This window comes from Oncorhynchus kisutch, linkage group LG2 (genome assembly GCF_002021735.2).
Source record: "Oncorhynchus kisutch isolate 150728-3 linkage group LG2, Okis_V2, whole genome shotgun sequence".
NCBI lineage: Eukaryota > Metazoa > Chordata > Actinopteri > Salmoniformes > Salmonidae > Oncorhynchus > Oncorhynchus kisutch.
Window position 1 is genome coordinate 30,853,429 of NC_034175.2, and position 18,146 is coordinate 30,871,574.

The 18,146-nt window shown below is 43.7% G+C and overlaps 1 protein-coding gene across 6 annotated transcripts; it reads right to left on the reverse strand.

The window, feature by feature from the left end:
* Nucleotides 1-592: 592 nt before the first annotated feature.
* LOC109865166 (palmitoyltransferase ZDHHC18) lies at nt 593-16,221 on the reverse strand. 6 transcript variants are annotated; one of them, XM_031793107.1, is made up of 9 exons: nt 16,089-16,221; nt 14,187-14,347; nt 13,807-13,956; nt 13,588-13,725; nt 13,412-13,463; nt 12,785-12,887; nt 10,392-10,504; nt 8,527-8,629; nt 593-2,808 (listed from the first exon to the last, which is right to left on the reverse strand). In XM_031793107.1, the coding sequence occupies exons 1-9, from the start codon at nt 16,172-16,174 to the stop codon at nt 2,359-2,361; spliced, it is 1,356 nt and encodes a 451-aa protein (XP_031648967.1). In that variant the 5' UTR covers nt 16,175-16,221; the 3' UTR covers nt 593-2,358. The 6 variants fall into 6 exon arrangements, with proteins under 6 accessions (XP_031648967.1, XP_020308871.2, XP_020308877.1 ...); XM_020453282.2 differs by having other exon boundaries at nt 15,775-16,166; XM_020453288.2 differs by lacking the exon at nt 16,089-16,221 and adding an exon at nt 15,775-16,077 and having other exon boundaries at nt 14,187-14,259.
* Nucleotides 16,222-18,146: the final 1,925 nt, after the last annotated feature.

The window sequence follows — 18,146 nt, forward strand, 5'->3', positions numbered from 1 at the left end:
GTATGGAAACTTCAACTATATATATATATATATATCTTTGTACCCGTTTCATAAACATACACCCACAAACTCTGCCAGGAAACTTGGTAGTCTGTGGTCAGGCCAGGGTATCACACATGCACAAGACCCTTTTCATTATTGGATGTTCCCCAAGCAAACACATGGGGTTATCATACACTTTCTCATTGTGTGCTCTTCATAAGAGGGAACCCTCCGATTATTTAATTAAAAGTGGCCATGTGCCAGTTTGGGAGCATTGTGGTCTGACCCAATTGGTCACAGAAAGCCTGGGTATACCATTGAAACAGTGGAGGCTGGTGGGAGGAGCTATAGGACAACAAGCTCATTGTAACAACTTGAATGGAATAAATAAATAATTAAGTCAAATATGGTTTCCTTACGTTTGATGCATTTCATACCATTCCATTCCAGCCATTACAATGAGCCTGTCCTATCGTGCCTCCCACCAGCCTCCACTGAGTAGAATTGTCATTGTTGCTACTGCAAAACCTCAGAAATGACAACTGTAGTGGAAAACAATCTGAACGAGACTCCTCTGAGGCAGGGGAAAAAACAGAGTAGAAAGCAATGGTACAGTTCCTCCGTTTAATCCTCACAGGAATGATCTACAGACTACAAAACCAAATCAAACAGCCCATAATAGTACAAGCACAGTTTAAAGTCATAATAACAGTTGTAGGAGCGCTGAACATCTTTGATACAACTGACCTAGTTATAAGGTTTCAAATGAACGAATACACAAATGGTTGACTACCACACAGCGGTCCTCCACAACTACACACACAGTTAATTTAAGTATATTGAAGGAAAAGTAGGCATCAATGGACCTACCCCAATTGCTCTACAGTCTATAAAAAGGTACCTAGAACATAATAATGGTGTTATTTGGGGAAAAAAATAATGCCCCCTTGTGGCCTTGTACCTTCAGTGTAATAGTAGTTACAGATAGTAGTCAATGATAAACGACCAGTCCAAGGGATATATGGTTTCATGCCACTAGCAGCACAGGCAAAGTTCACTTAAAGGCAATGCCTGCAAGCAGTATCATCTTACACTTCTAGATGTTCTGTGCTTCAAACAGTTACATATCACATTATTAATCTGTACCTTACTTCTCTACAAAAAAACAAATATGCCATTACAGTAAAAATGCAATGAGGAAAAACAGGGAACCAGGTGTCACATTTCAATATCCTTAGCAAGTTAATTGAACAGTTAACATTGTGTCAAAATATATTAACTGGCCTCCAAAACACAAGAAACTCAGCAGGCAGTAGTGGATCTGTATTTGGATCAGTGCTTAAATTAGAATACATGTAAAATGAACATTTAAAAAGGACAATCAAAAATGCAAGCTCACAATGAACTTTTTCCTAAAGCACATGTTCATTTAGCTTGGACAGTCAAAGTCAGTCAGTTCAAACACAGAATACCAGAATAAATTCCCTATCACATTTACACCCTCTCTCTGCCTCAGACACTCTCATAAACACAGTGAGAAATAAATATAGTTTAAATCCAACAATCAATCTGAACACTTTGAGCCTAAGTAGAAGATAAATAACAAACAGAGGCCCAACAGATTACGATGTCAGTCATCAGCAACCTTGGGAAACAGCCCACTACGGACAATAGCTCGCCTCATCCAATCAAAATGAGTCAATGTCTCAACTGCAGCCAAGGACTAAACATGTCCACAACATGGCCGATCCAAAAGCCAGTAGAGAAGGAGGGAGTGGAACTTCAAAGAGCCCTTTTAGACTGGGAGACCTTGGGTGTTTTCACTACAGCTAAGACCAAGAGCATAGGAAGCCAGGTAGCCCAAAACCTACTTATCCACTAACAAAAGCCCTTTCACACACCCCTATTTTGCCATAAGTGTATGAATGATTTGCATAAGAGGTAATACAACTGAGTACATAAAAGGCAAAGAGACTGCTTACTTAGTTACTATGCTGGAACACCAGCCAAGTGAGTACATATGGCTTGAAGCTTTGTGAAACAATGTTCTATGAATCAGTGTATAAAACTTGTATAAAATCTATGCTTGTCAGTGTTACCAAGTTTAACTTGCTGCCAGTAGGATATCTTTCCTTTGAGGAATAAAACATTCTATGAAAATAATGTTTACCAGCTAATTCATCACCAACAGGACAGGGGAAAACACTGGCTTAAGTCCTGAGTTTAGAAGAAGACGTAGTAAGTTCCATGAAAAAGAGAATGGTTAAAAAAAATGCCCGTACAAAGGTTAATGGCAGTGTAGCCACTAATGAGTTCCAGGGAGCTGTGTGGAAGGGGAATGTTCACTGAAGCAGTCCTCCTGGAGCCAGAGTCCGCTCAGTGCAGTGGGATGAAGCCCATGTCAGGAGCGTCTCCCAGGATGATGGTATTGTGGGTGAAGGAGGGAGAGGGACTGGCCAGGCGGAAGGCCGGGTTGTTGGAGTGCAGTGAGGGTCTCTTGCTGCTGTTCACAGGGGGACATTCCATGGACGGGGCCTGGCACCCTGAACACCCTGTGGGGGGATGCACATTGGCAGAACTAGAGCAGCCCGTGGGGGGAAACCCATTGGCGGACCCAGAACAGCCGGTGGGGAGAGGCCCATCAGCAGACCCTGAGCAGCTCGTGGTGGGAGGCCCAGCGGAGGAGGAGGGGGCTGGGGACCTGGACTCTGGTCTGACACTCAACTCCTGGCCAGGGGCAGTCTTGGGGGTGCCAGAGGGCCAGAGGCCCTGGAGCTCAGAAGAGCGGAACACCCTCTCCAGAAGGTCCTTAGTTCTCTGAGTGCACTGTGTGAAGAAAGGAGGAAGGCAGAGAAGTCAAGAAAAAGGGAAAAGTGAGAAAAGGAAACGCAAGAGAAGGAAAAAAATGAAGGGATATGAAGAAGTGAGAGACGGACAGCAATGACATGGCAGAACATGGTTAATGAAGGGAAATGCACAGGAGCTGAAAACAAGCATTAGTTTGGAGCGGCACAGTGAGATTAACGTAAGAGCAATAACCAGGTTAGGTGTGACAGCATGGCATTATGGAGAAAGAGTAAGTTGTTGGCAACAATCCTGTTAGCACAGGACAGGGAGGAACAAAGGCAAAAGAGACAATTAGATACAAAGCTTGGGGAAGCTTCCCTTCTCTCCTGTTAGGGGAGTGATGGGATATGTAGGAAAGAACAAAGTGTATGGTTCCCCTTGGGTCACCGGGGTTGACAAGATGGGCTCGTTTATACCAGGGAAAGTATCCATTATTTGCAACAGCAAGGAAAGCAATACTGTAGTAGTAGAGGGTAGAATGTCATGAGTTACAGTTAGGCTACTTTAGTTTGGCTGCTGTGACATGAAGTTTATCCTGTCCAAAAGTACAGTAAATAAGAATAGGGTATGTTCGTCAGTACACCATCATGCCATATCCTCATTACACTGGGTTATATGATACTTTCCTCCCTCAATTGCATATGGGTAAGTACCTTTCCTTATCAAACTGGATAAGAGACAAACAATAGATGAGTGTTTAGCATTAAGGCTACCGTAACCTCTGACCTTACCACATCTGCTCAGCTGCCCCAGGGCATAAGAGACAATGATTGATAATAGGAATGGCCCAAGTTTGAGAATGATGCTACAGTTGTTCTAAGCTGTGTGTTCTACATCAAGTCATCAACATGACATCCACATGCCTAGAGATGAAGGATAAGTTATGGCTCAAATAGTGGCAGAGTGGCATGCAGTTCCAGAGGTAAGGCACATCATGATGCCCCACAACATACCATGGCTCAATTCACAACACCTTTCCACTTGCTCTACTGAGTGATGAATACAATGTACTAACTGAAATTAAAACCCTAACATTGGATGGGTGATAAGCCAGTATCCCAACAGATATTTCTCACAAATTGTGATGTAATTTCACAGTTACTTATGATAGCAGCCACACATGATGAGCATGCAAACTGAACAGATAAAAATAAACGTGTGGTGATGGATTGGAGCTTGAGCCCTACTCTTACCATCGACCCTCTACATGCGGAAGTTACCCTTCAGGCTGTGCAGGACAGAGCAAAACCCTGACAATTCTCCTCCTATAGTGGGGTGGGAGGGACACATAAAACTGAGAGATAAAAGTGTTACACACTGTGGAGCACAGAGATGAGCAGTTTAGTTCTGGAATAAAAAGGAGAATCACTCAAATTGTAAAAAGCTACCAAGGGAAAAAAGGCCTCAGGACTGCAGGATAAACTGATGGTAATATGGAGTTACTGAAAGATTAAAAACATAAAATCATTTAATAAAAACAGGTAAAGATCATTACTAAGCCAAGATGAAGGAATCTTCGAGGCCAACCTTAAAAATACATATTTAAGATGGGAACACTTTATAATTATGCTTCTACAATGCCTCATATTATAGGATAAAAATATATAATTCAGTGGGGTGTTTTCACCCACTCTGCCCAGAGTGGGTGAAAACACACTTTGGTTATGACATTTCACTTCATTATGTTATAAAATCAATTTTACCAAGACAAATATGATATTTCATGTTCCGAATCGTTCACTGAGTTCTTTCTCTAACATATCACTCACATTATATCTAAAAAGTCAGATTTCGTGAGCTAATGCATCCGATAATAAGCACTGAGCTCAGTGGACAGAGCGGTGCAGCTTTCAATGAAACTTAAGGATTTTACATTTTTGGGCCATTGTCTTACAAGTTGTTTCCGCGGCCCGCAAATAGCTAAATTAGCATGACAAGGCTTTGAAAATAAAGATCTTGCAGTACGCACAGTGCTCCATTGACATTTCAGTCTCTTTGAAAAAATAACAATAACTTTGCAGTAATATGAACAGCATGTACTAAAATATGACAACCATGTCATGTCTCAAAATCGATATCTTACCTCTATATTGTTTTATGTCCTCCGAATTTGAGAAGATGACAGTCCAATGGTAAGCCTGTCAAGTAGCCTTCATTTTTGCACAGCATCCAGCCTAGCTGACGCGGTGCTATTTTCCTGATTTGAGACTAGGGCTGTTACGGTTACCGTAATACTGCCACACCGGCAGTCATGTGTCATGACTGCAAGTCAAATTCCACCTGACCGTTCAGTCACGGTAACTAAGCTTCTCCAAAACTGCGCTCTGATGCTGCTGATGTTCATTAACAGCCTACCAAACTCGCTAACAGCCAGGTACCCAGCAATCTATTGTCCCTCTAATCAAAAATAAAAATGTTATGAGTTTAAGCACACTGTCTGTTGTGAATTAGAGGTACATCAGATCAAAAATTGACAAATTTATGCAGAAATCCAGGTAATTACAAAGGGTTCACAAACTTTTTCTTGCGACTGTACATAATCTATGCACTTAAATAGCAAATGGAGGACACTTTTCCTGCGTTTCATTTTCATTTCCGACAGGTAGGCTATACCCCTGTTGTAAAGCGAAGCACTGCGCTTAATATTAGGAAAGTTTAGAAGTAAATATTGTAGGCCTAGCCTATAGAAAGCTGATGGGATCCTCTTTTTAAGAGTCGATGAAAACTTAGTTCTCATGCAATTGCATAGCCTATAGAAATGTTGCACAACATGAGCTCATGGGCTGCTCAAAAAAATAAAGGGAACACTTAAACACAATGTAACTCCAAGTCAATCACACTTCTGTGAAATCAAACTGTCCACTTAGGAAGCAACACTGATTGACAATAAATTTCACATGCTGTTGTGCAAATGGAATAGACAACAGGTGGAAATTATAGGCAATTAGCAAGACACCCCCAATAAAGGAGTGGTTCTGCAGGTGGGGACCACAGACCACTTTTCAGTTCCTATGCTTCCTGGCTGATGTTTTGGTCACTTTTGAATGCTGGCGGTGCTTTCACTCTAGTGGTAGCATGAGACGGAGTCTACAATCCACACAAGTGGCTCAGGTAGTGCAGCTCATCCAGGATGGCACATCAATGCGAGCTGTGGCAAGAAGGTTTGCTGTGTCTGTCAGCGTAGTGTCCAGAGCATGGAGGCGCTACCAGGAGACAGGCCAGTACATCAGGAGACATGGAGGAGGCCGTAGGAGGGCAACAACCCAGCAGCAGGACCGCTACCTCCGCCTTTGTGCAAGGTGGAGCAGGAGCAGCACTGCCAGAGCCCTGCAAAATTACCTCCAGCAGGCCACAAATGTGCATGTGTCTGCTCAAACGGTCAGAAACAAACTCCATGAGGGTGGTATGAGGGCCCGACGTCCACAGGTGGGGGTTGTGCTTACAGCCCAACACCGTGCAGGTGTTCTCTTTGCCAGAGAACACCAAGATCAGCAAATTCGCCACTGGCGCCCTGTGCTCTTCACAGATGAAAGCAGGTTCACACTGAGCATATGTGACAGACGTGACAGAGTCTGGAGACGCCGTGGAGAACGTTCTGCTGCCTGCAACATCCTCCAGCATGACCGGTTTGGCGGTGGGTCAGTCATGGTGTGGGGTGGCATTTCTTTGGGGGGCTGCACAGCCGTCCATGTGCTCGCCAGAGGTAGCCTGACTGCCATTAGGTACCGAGATGAGATACTCAGACCCCTTGTGAAACCATATGCTGGTGCGGTTGGCCCTGGGTTCCTCCTAATGCAAGACAATGCTAGACCTCATGTGGCTGCAGTGTGTCAGCAGTTCCTGCAAGAGGAAGACATTGATGCTATGGACTGGCCCGCCCATTTCCCAGACCTGAATCCAATTGAGCACATCTGGGACATCATGTCTCGCTCCATCCACCAACATTGCACCACAGACTGTCCAGGAGTTGGCGGGTGCTTTAGTCCAGGTCTGGGAGGAGATCCCTCAGGAGACCATCCGCCACCTCATCAGGAGCATGACCAGGCGTTGTAGTAGGGAGGTCATACAGGCACGTGGAGGCCACACACACTACTGAGCCTCATTTTGACTTGTTTTAAGGACATTACAAAGTTGGATCAGCCTGTAGTGTGGTTTTCCACTTTAATTTTGAGTGTGACTCCAAATCCAGACCTCCATGGGTTGATAAATTTGATTTCCATTGATAACTGGTGTGATTTTGTTGTCAGCACATATATGTAGTAAGTATTCAATAAGAATATTTCATTCATTCAGATCTAGGATGTGTTATTTTAGTGTTCCCTTTATTTTTTTGAGCAGTGTATTTGCATTAATGTCAGAGTGATTAGAGGGACAATAAATCACTGGTTACCTGGGCTGTCAGCGACTGGCCGTTAGCGACTGGACGTTAGCGAGTTTGGTAGGCTATTAAAGAGGAATGGTCCAAAATTCCTCCTGACCGTTGTGCAGGTCTGATCCGCAACCACAGAAAGGGTATTGCTGCCAAAGGAGGTCAACCAAGGGTTCACATTATCCACCCTACACTGTGAATGTTTACACGGTGTGTTCAATAAAGACATGAAAACGTATAATTGTTTGCGTGTTATTAGATTAAGCAGAATGTATTTGTCTATTGTAGTGACTTAGAAGATTACATTTTATGACCAGTTTATGCAGAAATCCAGGTCATTCCAAAGGGTTCAAATACTTTTTCTTGACACTGTATTTTTGACTCCCTGCCCTGTTCCGACAGGTGCATAATAATGTTCTATTCTAAATCAGAACTCATTTCACACGTATTATTTAGTATATTGTTGGGTTCTGAAAATATTAAATATACTTATTCATGTCACTGAGGGAGAGGGGGGAAATGTATAATGTTTACAATCTGTCCTATTGTTAGCCATTCTCTTATGGGAGAATGGCTTATGGGAGAAGAGACACAGTCTTGTACACAATATGACAGCCGTGAGTTGGGGAGGAGTGAGCAATTTGGGGCCGAAGCCAGGTCAAATGAGGTGAGGAAGAACAGATATCACTAAGGTTCTGTCTAGCAACAAGAGATACATTGGCTGTTCAGATGTGTAGGAGGAAACTCAGTATAGTGTTCAAGTGTTCAATATCAGTGCTTGTGTGAATATATATTGTCTTGTGCAGCTGTATGACCCAATGGGTGAATAAACTTGCACACAAGTGCAATAAACACGAGTGTGGAAACCTTTCAACTATACAAACTAGCAAAAAACAAAAAAAAAGGGGTACAGCTTAGAGGTAGTTCCAATTCAGGCAAATAACAATTATTTAAAAATCAGGTAAAAAAATATTTTTTTAACAAAAATCACTAAAAGCAAGACGTAATGTTCATGGATGCAGTGTCCTATCCCTAATGTGCATTATAAGAATATTATGTGCACCATCCTCCCTCTTATGACACAATATGTAACATACATAACATGTAAGCACATTTGGGGAAGGGGGGGGGGGGTCTGAAGGGGATATAGTGGGCTCATGCAGGACAGGCACAGGGGCAGAATCTCAAATGCATACTCCTCGCGTCCACTCTCCTGAAGAAGGTGAGAGGACACGAGGAGTATACAATTGAGATTCTCCAAGGATCAAGGTGAAAACTTTTGAGCTACAGCACGGTCAGAACATGTAGCCACTAGATGGTGGCCCTACCATGTTTGTGTCATTCTTGGCCAGGAAAGGGGGCCGCCCCATGTCCACTGCAACAGCAGGTGGAATGTCTTCAGGGGGTAAAAAGCCTCTTCTGTCAATTAGACTGAAAGACATGAGAGGAAAAGAGAATGTTAGAAAGATACATAGACAATTTCCATACCCAAGAGGACATTTCATTGATTGCAAGTTGTATCCTTTTTTTTTTAAATTTAACAAGGGGGCAGTATTTTCACGTCCGGATGAAAAGCGTGCCCAGAGTAAACTGCCTGCTACTCAGGCCCAGATGCTAGGATATGCATATTATTAGTAGATTTGGATAGAAAACAATCTGAAGTTTCTAAAACGGTTTGAATGATGTCTGAGTATAACAGAACTCATATGGCAGGCAAAAATCTGAGAAAAAAATCCAAACAGGAAGTGGGAATTCTGAGGTTTGTTGGTTTTCAAGTCTTAGCCTATCCAATATACAGTGTCTGTGGGCTCATATTGCACTTCCTAAGGCTTCCACTAGATGTCAACAGTCTTTAGAACCTTGTTTCATGCTTCTACTGTGAGGTGGGAGAGAATGAGAGCTGATTGAGTCATGGGTCTGCCAGAAGGCCATGTGCTCACACCCGTGAGAGTTAGCGCCGTTCCCTTTCATTTCTAAAGACAAAGGAATTCTCAGGTTGAAACATTATTGAAGATTTATGATAAAAACATCAAAGATTGATTATATACATCATTTGACATGTTTCTACAAACTGTAATATAACTTTTTGACCTAGTGCCTGCGCATTTGGATTACTGTACTATATGCAAACAAAAAGGAGGTATTTGGACATAAATGGACTTTATCGAACAAAACTAACATTTATTGTGGAACTGGGATTCCTGGGAGTGCATTCTGATGAAGATCAAAGGTAAGTGAATATTTATAATGCTATTTCTGACTTTTGTTGACTCCATAACATAGCGGGTATCTGTATTGCTTGTTTTGGTCTCTGAGCGCTGTACTCAGATTATTCCATGGTGTGCTTTTTCCGTAAAGCTTTTTTGAAATCTGACACAGCGGTTGCATTAAGGAGAAGTACATCTTTAATTCCATGCATAAGTTGTATTTTAATCAACATTTATGATGAGTATTTCTGTATATTGACGTGGCTCTCTGCACTTTCACCAGATGTTTTGGAGGCAAAATACAAACGCGCCAATGTAAACAGAGATTTTGGATATAAATATGAACTTTATCGAACAAAACATACATGTATTGTGTAACATGAAGTCCTATGAGTACCATCTGATGAAGATCAAAGGTTAGTGATGAATTTTCTTTATTTCTGCTTTTTGTGACTCCTCCCTTTGGCTGGAAAAATTGCTGTTTTTTGTGTGACTAGGTACCTAACAATCGCATGGTATGATTTTGTCGTAAAGCCTTTTTGAAATCGGACACTGTGGTGGGATTAACAACAAGTTTATCTTTAAAATGGTGTATAATACATGTATGTTTGAGGAATTAAATTATGAGATTTGTTTGAATTTGGCGCCCTGCACTTTCACTGGTTTTTGGTCAGGTGGGACGTTAGTGTCCCAAGTACCCTAGAGAGGTTAAGAACAAATAATTTTTTACAATGACAGCCTACCCCGGCCAAACCTGGACGACGCTGGGTCGATTGGGAGTCACATAGGGCGGTGCACAATCACAGCCAGATGTGATACAGCCTGGATTCGAACCAGGGACTGTAGTGACGCCTTTTGCACTGAGATGCAGTGCCTTAGACCGCTGCGCCACTCGGGAGCCAAGTTTAACAAAGGGTGAACTGAGATACATTTCATATGACAGTAGCAACTTTGACTGACGTGGGGGTTTAGCCATACATACTGACCTGGGGGGCATGGGCCCACACAGCGTTGCACAGCAGTTGGTAAAGATGTTGTCGTAAGTGTAGGGATTCCCAGAGTCCTCTGCACCTCTTTTACTCAACCAGGAGCCTTTTATCTGCACAGGAAAGACAAAGTTAAGAAGCAGTCTGGAGACCAAGCAGGATCAAACATTCAAGTACTGTATATTTAGGTTAATAGAATGTGTAGTGCGGCCTTGTGGTCTAGCAGGAAAACCGCTTCCTCCGGCACAATGTCTACCGTGTCTGAATAGGTTGAAATCTGCCACCTGCCCTTTCACCCAACCACTCTTATCTTCGACCTCTGTCTCTCTCACCATCTGTTCAATAACATTTTAGAAACAATCCTCAAAAAAATTTGTAGTGTACTAAACAAAATATAAAACAAAAAAATAAACGTCCCTTTTTCAGGACCCTGTCTTTCAAAGATAATTTGTAAAAATCCAAATAACTTCATAGATCTTCATTGTAAAGGGTTTATACACTGTTCCCATGCTTGTTCAATGAACCATAAACAATTAATGAACATGCAAATGTGGAACGGTCGTTAGGACACTAACAGCTTACAGACGGTGGGCAATTAAGGTCACAGTTATGAAAACTTAGGACACTATAGAGGCCTTTCTACTGACTCTGAAAAACACCAAAAGATGCCCAGGGTCCCTGCTCATCTGCGTGAATGTGCCTTAGGCATTCTGAAAGGAGGCATGAGGACTGCAGATGTGGCCAGGGCAATAAATTGCAATGTCCGTACTGTGAGACGCTCTACAGGGAGACAGGACGGACAGCTGATCATCCTTGCAGTGGCAGACCACGTGTAACAACATCTGCACAGGATAGGTACATCTGAACATTACACCTGCGGGACAGGTACAGGATGGCAACAACTACCGAGTTACAACAGGAACGCACAATCCCTCCATCAGTGCTCAGACTGTCCGCAATAGGCTGAGAGAGACTGGACTGAGGGCTTGTAGGCCTGTTGTAGTAAGGCAGGTCCTCACCAGATATCACCGGCAACAACATCACCTAAGGGCACAAATCCACCTTCGCTGGACCAGACAGGACTGGCAAAAAGTGCTCTTCACTGAGGAGTCGTGGTTTTGTCTCACCAGGGGTGATGGTTGGATTCGCATTTATCGTCGAAGGAATGAGCGTAACACCGAGGCCTGTACTCTGAAGCGGGATCGATTTGGAGGTGGAGGGTCCGTGGTCTGGGGCGGTGTGTCACAGCATCATCGGACTGAGCTTGTCGTCATTGCAGGCAATCTCAACACTGTGTTACAGAGAAAACATCCTCCTCCCTCATGTGGTACCCTTCCTTCAGGCTCATCCTGCCATGACCCTCCAGCATGACAATGCCACCAGCCATACTTCTCGTTGTGTGTGATTTCCTGCAAGACCGGAATGTCAGTGTTCTGCCATTGCCTAGCGAAGAGCCCGGATCTCAATCCCATTGAGCACGCCTGGGACCTGTTGGATTGGAGGGTGAGGGCTAGGGCCATTCCCCCCAGAAATGTCCAGGAACTTGCAGGTGCCTTGGTGGTGGAAGAGTGGGGTAACATCTCACAGCAAGAACTGGCAAATATTGTGCAGTCCATGAGGAGATGCACTGCAGTACTTATGCAGCTGGTGGCCACACCAGATACTGACTGTTACTTTTGATTTTGACCCCTTTGTTCAGGGACACATTATTCCATTTCTGTTAGTCACATGTCTATGGAACTTGTTCAGTTTGTGTCTCAGTTGTGGAATCTTGTTATGTTCATACAAATATTTACACATAGGTTTGCTGAAAATAAATCCAGTTGACAGTGAGAGGATGTTTCTTTTTTTGCTGAGTTTATTATAGGTAGTTAATCTTCAGTTACTTGTGAAGCCTCTACTTTCTCCAATGCAGTAATGAGTTATGTCCTGAGTAGCAACCTAGCGGTACCAAAAGCCCTGGTCTTCCCTAGAAAACCTATGTAAATTACCATCGCCAAAACAGGCCAAACACTTTTTAGACAGAGGTTTTGGACTTTAAAATGTGCGTGATCAACTAGCATGATCAAGTTCGATCCCCACTGAATTATTTTAAGGTTCGCTACAAATCGAGATATTGTATTAAATAGGGATCCATTCTGACTACTACATTTGTCGTCACACAGGACCACGTGCTGACAGACCATTCACAGGCCGGCAGGCTATCAGGCAGGATGAAAACAACTACGTTGACCATGATCCTTAGCGATTTTTGGTGCCATTCAGTAATATGGGGCGCTTCAAATTCAAATAGTTCTGGCCTCATACACCATCTGGAGTTTTCTATAGGAATACATGGATGATGTCAGCGCTATCATTATCTACTATTTTCAAGATCTATGGTTGGTACTCACATCTTCATTTGTTGTGAGGTTGAAGGCCACCAAGTATGTATGGAAACCTGAAAGCCCCAGAATAGACCAAATGGAGAAGAAGCAAATAACTAGTTCAACCACAGTGAGAGGGCTTGTGTCAAGGCTTCAACATACACTATAGCAAAGGTTATCAACAATGACTATCAATAACAAGAGCTACATGATCATCAGAAGGCCTTATTGTGTGAATCTTAGGGAATCACAATCAGTCACAATATCAGAGCCATGAAGGCCTAACTACTGGTTTCCCTGAACAGCAATTATACCATATTACTAACTGTTCTGGGTTTATAAGAAATCACATATTGTAAACCACATAATGTGTCAAGCCAGCCAGTGTGACAACATTAGGTTGCACACCTGCTTCTGAAGTTTTGCCATCTGTCTAAAAGCCACAGGCTTACACCATTGCCAGTGTGTGAAGAATGGACTACAGGGAACTGATCCTATTAGGAATTAGTGGGCTTAGGCCAAAGTCTTAGAACCAGGAACAAAATCCTTGTCAACTTCTATCTCTGGGCTAAGAGCAAGAGCAGCAACATGGGCATCCAAGTCACTATAGGGATTGTAATGAGATAGAGAGAATGTTTGGTGTGAAAAGGATATCTGGCAGGATTCTCCTGTAAGGCCAGAACTAAGCCATTCCCTCCTTGGGATCCTGAAAAACAGGAAGGTAAAAAGTCAGCAACCCAATACGAACACTCCAGTCAATATTGTCACAGAACAGCAGGGAAGGAAAGAACATAGTGCATTCGTGTTTGTTTGCGAGTGAGCATACATACGTAGCGTGAGGTGTGTGACAACACAACCGAAGATGAAGGAGGTGTGGAAGGAGAGAGAGACTATGAAGCTGTAGAAGAAGCGGTAGTTACGCTTGCCCACACAGTTCCCCACCCACGGGCAATGGTGATCGAACCGCTCTGAGGGCAGAACATAAAAAAAATTGAGATATGGTATATTTGGACACTTTGAACAACAGTCACTACCCATACAGTCCTTACCCACACAGTTGTCACACATGCTGCAGTGTGAGGTTCGAGGAGGGCGGAACATCTTGCAGGTGAAGCAATACTTAAGCTTCACCACCTGCTGGTTAATGAGGATTTCTTTGGTGCGCGGAGGGGGGTGGTACGTGGAGGAACCTGAGGTGTCTTGAATCAGGGGAGGGTTAGAGGGAGGGATCGATTCTCTGACATCAATACAATTGTGTTGTTGACATCAACAAGATCACATATGAAACAAAATGTTAACTGAATACAAATGCCGTTGAAGGATATTAATCTGTACTATGAACACCACTGAAACAGTTGACCCCATATATACCCCAGCTGGTCTAGCTCTTCAGCCATCACCCCAGTCTGTTACACTATATCCATCTTACCTATCTGCTTCTCAATGTCTGCAGCCTCATCTGGCAAGGTCCTAGGCAGGATTCCAGGGTCTGTAAAGCTGGTCTGCAGTAGGGAGGTGACCACAAACACAAACAACACTCCACCAATCACAGGTATGCAGACGGTCAGGTGAGTCACCAGGAATGGGCAACTGCAAGAACAAGAGTGGATATGAGAGCTTGTCGGTGCCTGGCCTTGAGTGGTTGAGACACCCATTATAATAGGCCTACTGTACAACCCTAAAATCTACATGAGCCAGAGACAAGCTCAATTCAAATAGACAAAATAAACTACAGTAAAGACAGATTTTTAGGTAAGCCTGTATGGCCCTGAGCTTCACTGTTAGTTAACTAGTCAGCAACTTTGAATAACTGAGGAAGCCTACTCAACGAAGTAATGTTAACAACCTAGTTAGCTATGCAACTAACGTTAGATGGCTGTCTAGACTGGTAACATTAAGTTAAACAAAAGCGAAGCAAAATTATGATGCATTGCCACTTACTCGAATGCAAAGAAGAGGCCACTTGTGACAATGATAAGGCCGAGTGTCAGAGGCAGGATACCATTTTGTCTGGCCAGAATAATCCGTCCATCGCAATAAAAGCGATTTTTCCCTGGAAATACTTCCCATTTTCTCCGAGGCCTCTGCACATTTTCGGTACAGGGTTGCGTTGACGAGGGTTTTGAAAGTCCCCTTGGGTCAATTTGCTGGTACTCACAGTTTTTCATAATGTAAAAGGGTCCGGTGATCAAAATAAGTTAGTTAGCTAGCTACAGTAGCTGTTTACGTTAGCTTACTAACCACCGGGCTGGCTAACGTTAGGTATTTATCTAACGTTAATCGAATGTTTCTGCTAGCTACGAGATCATTAAGCGACCATGCAAGCAAACCAGTTAACGTTAGCTAACTATCACTATTCTTCTAGCAATTTATTTAGCCAATTATCAAGCTCATTGCAGCCAAAACAGCGACCGCGTTCCCATTCATACTAACGTTAGTTAGCTAGCCATCGACACGCCACCAAAACAGCTTCTGACGGTGTCTCTCACATACATACAATCGTTCGTTGTATGCTACTGCCAGAATCCACTATTTAGTCCTTTGCTTCACAATTAACGACAAGCTTATATTATGTTCTAGCTAGATAAATGCTCAACAAGCGGTGTGGCCATCTTTGCCTTTCGCCAAAAAAACTCAATAGTGTGCAACTGCAGCCTGCTTTTCGAGGCGTTCCTGCATCTGCCTGCCGAACACATACCCTCACGGTCATTAATAACATAACTGCGGGGAACCAGTACCCGACATACCAACGTGTTCTCATCCCTCGGCGTCCTAACCTGACGAATGGACATAGTTCCTTTAATTAAAACTTCTTAGGGATAGACCCCCTTTTTTTTGGTCAATTTTCGCCTAAAATGACATACCAAATCTAACTGCCTGTAGCTCCGGCCCTGAAGCAAGGATATGCATATTCTTGGTACCATTTGAAAGGAAACACTTTGAAGTGTATGGACATGTGAATTGAATGTAGGATAATAAACACAATAGAGCTGGTAGAAGAAAATACAAAGAAATACCGCCATCTTTGGAAATGCAAGAGAAAGGTCCCAGTTCTAGTCATCACTCTGGTAATTCCGATGGTGTCCAAAAGATGGCAGCAGTGTATGTGCAAAGTTTCAGACGGATAACTTGAAGTATGAGCATTCTCCATGACATTTAGTGTGAAGTCACCCAGCTACATATGGGCAAATCGTGAAGGAGACAGTTGCATTTATATGAACTTTTCTGCAAGAATATCGTCACATCTGTATACTTCGACTTTGATTTAGCGTTTCCAGTATAAGTAGCCATATTATAAGTTCGACATTTGCAAAACAACCAGTTTTCATACCTCTGAATATTCTTCGAATGTTTGTCCAAAAGGGAAAAGGCATGCTGTCGCAAACGGTTAGCACCTACATTTTGCGACAGACACATGGTTTCTGGATACTCCCATAAAGCTCAGCTCATTGGCTATCTAGCTAGATTTGTTTGACCCCGATTGGTGCTTTCTTGACAAAGTTTGGGTAAAGACCGCCAGTGTCATCGGAGTGCCATGAAGGCGTCGCTCTCTGACCAAATATGGTGTCCTATAGGATATACACTGCTCAAAAAAATAAAGGGAACACTTAAACAACACAATGTAACTCCAAGTCAATCACACTTCTGTGAAATCAAACTGTCCACTTAGGAAGCAACACTGATTGACAATAAATTTCACATGCTGTTGTGCAAATGGAATAGACAACAGGTGGAAATTATAGGCAATTAGCAAGACGCCCCCAATAAAGGAGTGGTTCTGCAGGTGGTGACCACAGACCACTTCTCAGTTCCTATGCTTCCTGGCTGATGTTTTGGTCACTTTTGAATGCTGGCGGTGCTTTCACTAGTGGTAGCATGAGACGGAGTTACCAACCCACACAAGTGGCTCAGGTAGTGCAGCTCCTCCAGGATGGCACATCAATGCGAGCTGTGGCAAGAAGGTTTGCTGTGTCTGTCAGCGTAGTGTCCAGAGCATGGAGGCGCTACCAGGAGACAGGCCAGTACATCAGGAGGCGTGAAGGAGGCCGTAGGAGGGCAACAACCCAGCAGCAGGACCGCTACCTCCGCCTTTGTGCAAGGAGGAGCAGGAGGAGCACTGCCAGAGCCCTGCAAAATTACCTCCAGCAGGCCACAAATGTGCATGTGTCTGCTCAAACGGTCAGAAACAAACTCCATGAGGGTGGTATGAGGGCCCAACGTCCACAGGTGGGGGTTGTGCTTTTACAGCCCAACACCGTGCAGGATGTTTGGCTTTTGCCAGAGAACACCAAGATTGGCAAATTCGCCACTGGCTCCCTGTGCTCTTCACACTTAGCACATGTGACAGACGTGATAGAGTCTGGAGACGCCGTGGAGAATGTTCTGCTGCCTGCAACATCCTCCAGCATGACCGGTTTGGCGGTGGGTCAGTCATGGTGTGGGGTGGCATTTCTTTGGGGGGCCGCACAGCCCTCCATGTGCTCACCAGAGGTAGCCTGACTGCCATTAGGCACCAAGATTAGATCCTCAGACCCCTTGTGAGACCATATGCTGGTGCGGTTGGCCCCGGGTTGCTCCTAAGACAATCCTAGACCTCATGTGGCTGGAGTGTGTCAGCAGTTCCTGCAAGAGGAAGGCATTGATGCTATGGACTGGCCCACCCGTTCCCCAGACCTGAATCCAATTGAGCACATCTGGGACATCATGTCTCGCTCCATCCAGGATGCTTTAGTCCAGGTCTGGGAGGAGATCCCTCAGGAGACCATCCGCCACCTCATCAGGAGCATGCCCAGGCGTTGTAGTAGGGAGGTCATACAGGCACGTGGAGACCACACACACTACTGAGCCTCATTTTGACTTGTTTTAAGGACATTACATCAAAGTTGGATCAGCCTGTAGTGTGGTTTTCCACTTTAATTTTGAGTGTGACTCCAAATCCAGACCTCCATGGGTTGATAAATTGGATTTCTATTGATCATTTTTATGTGATTTTGTTGTCAGCACATTCAACTATGTAAAGAAAAAAGTATTTAATAAGAATATTTCATTCAGATCCAGGATGTGTTATTTTAGTGTTCCCTTTATTTTGGGAGCAGTGCATGTACTGACATTTGTTGTTTCTCTAAAATCTGCAATCTTGACACAAGGCGCTGCACAATTTACAACTGTGCCGTTGACGGGATGTCGATCCCTAACCTATACAGCAGACGCGGAAAGGTGTCTGTAATGCGTCTTTCTTTTTACCAATGAGTTAAGTTGGGGCGGAAGGTAGCGTTGGGCCAGTCACCAAGAGGAAAATACTTTAAGTGTTGCAACCCCTGGAGTTGGATCCCACTCTGTGTATGGGTTTTTGTTTCGATGGCGCTTCAGTCATGTCAGGGAACAGAGG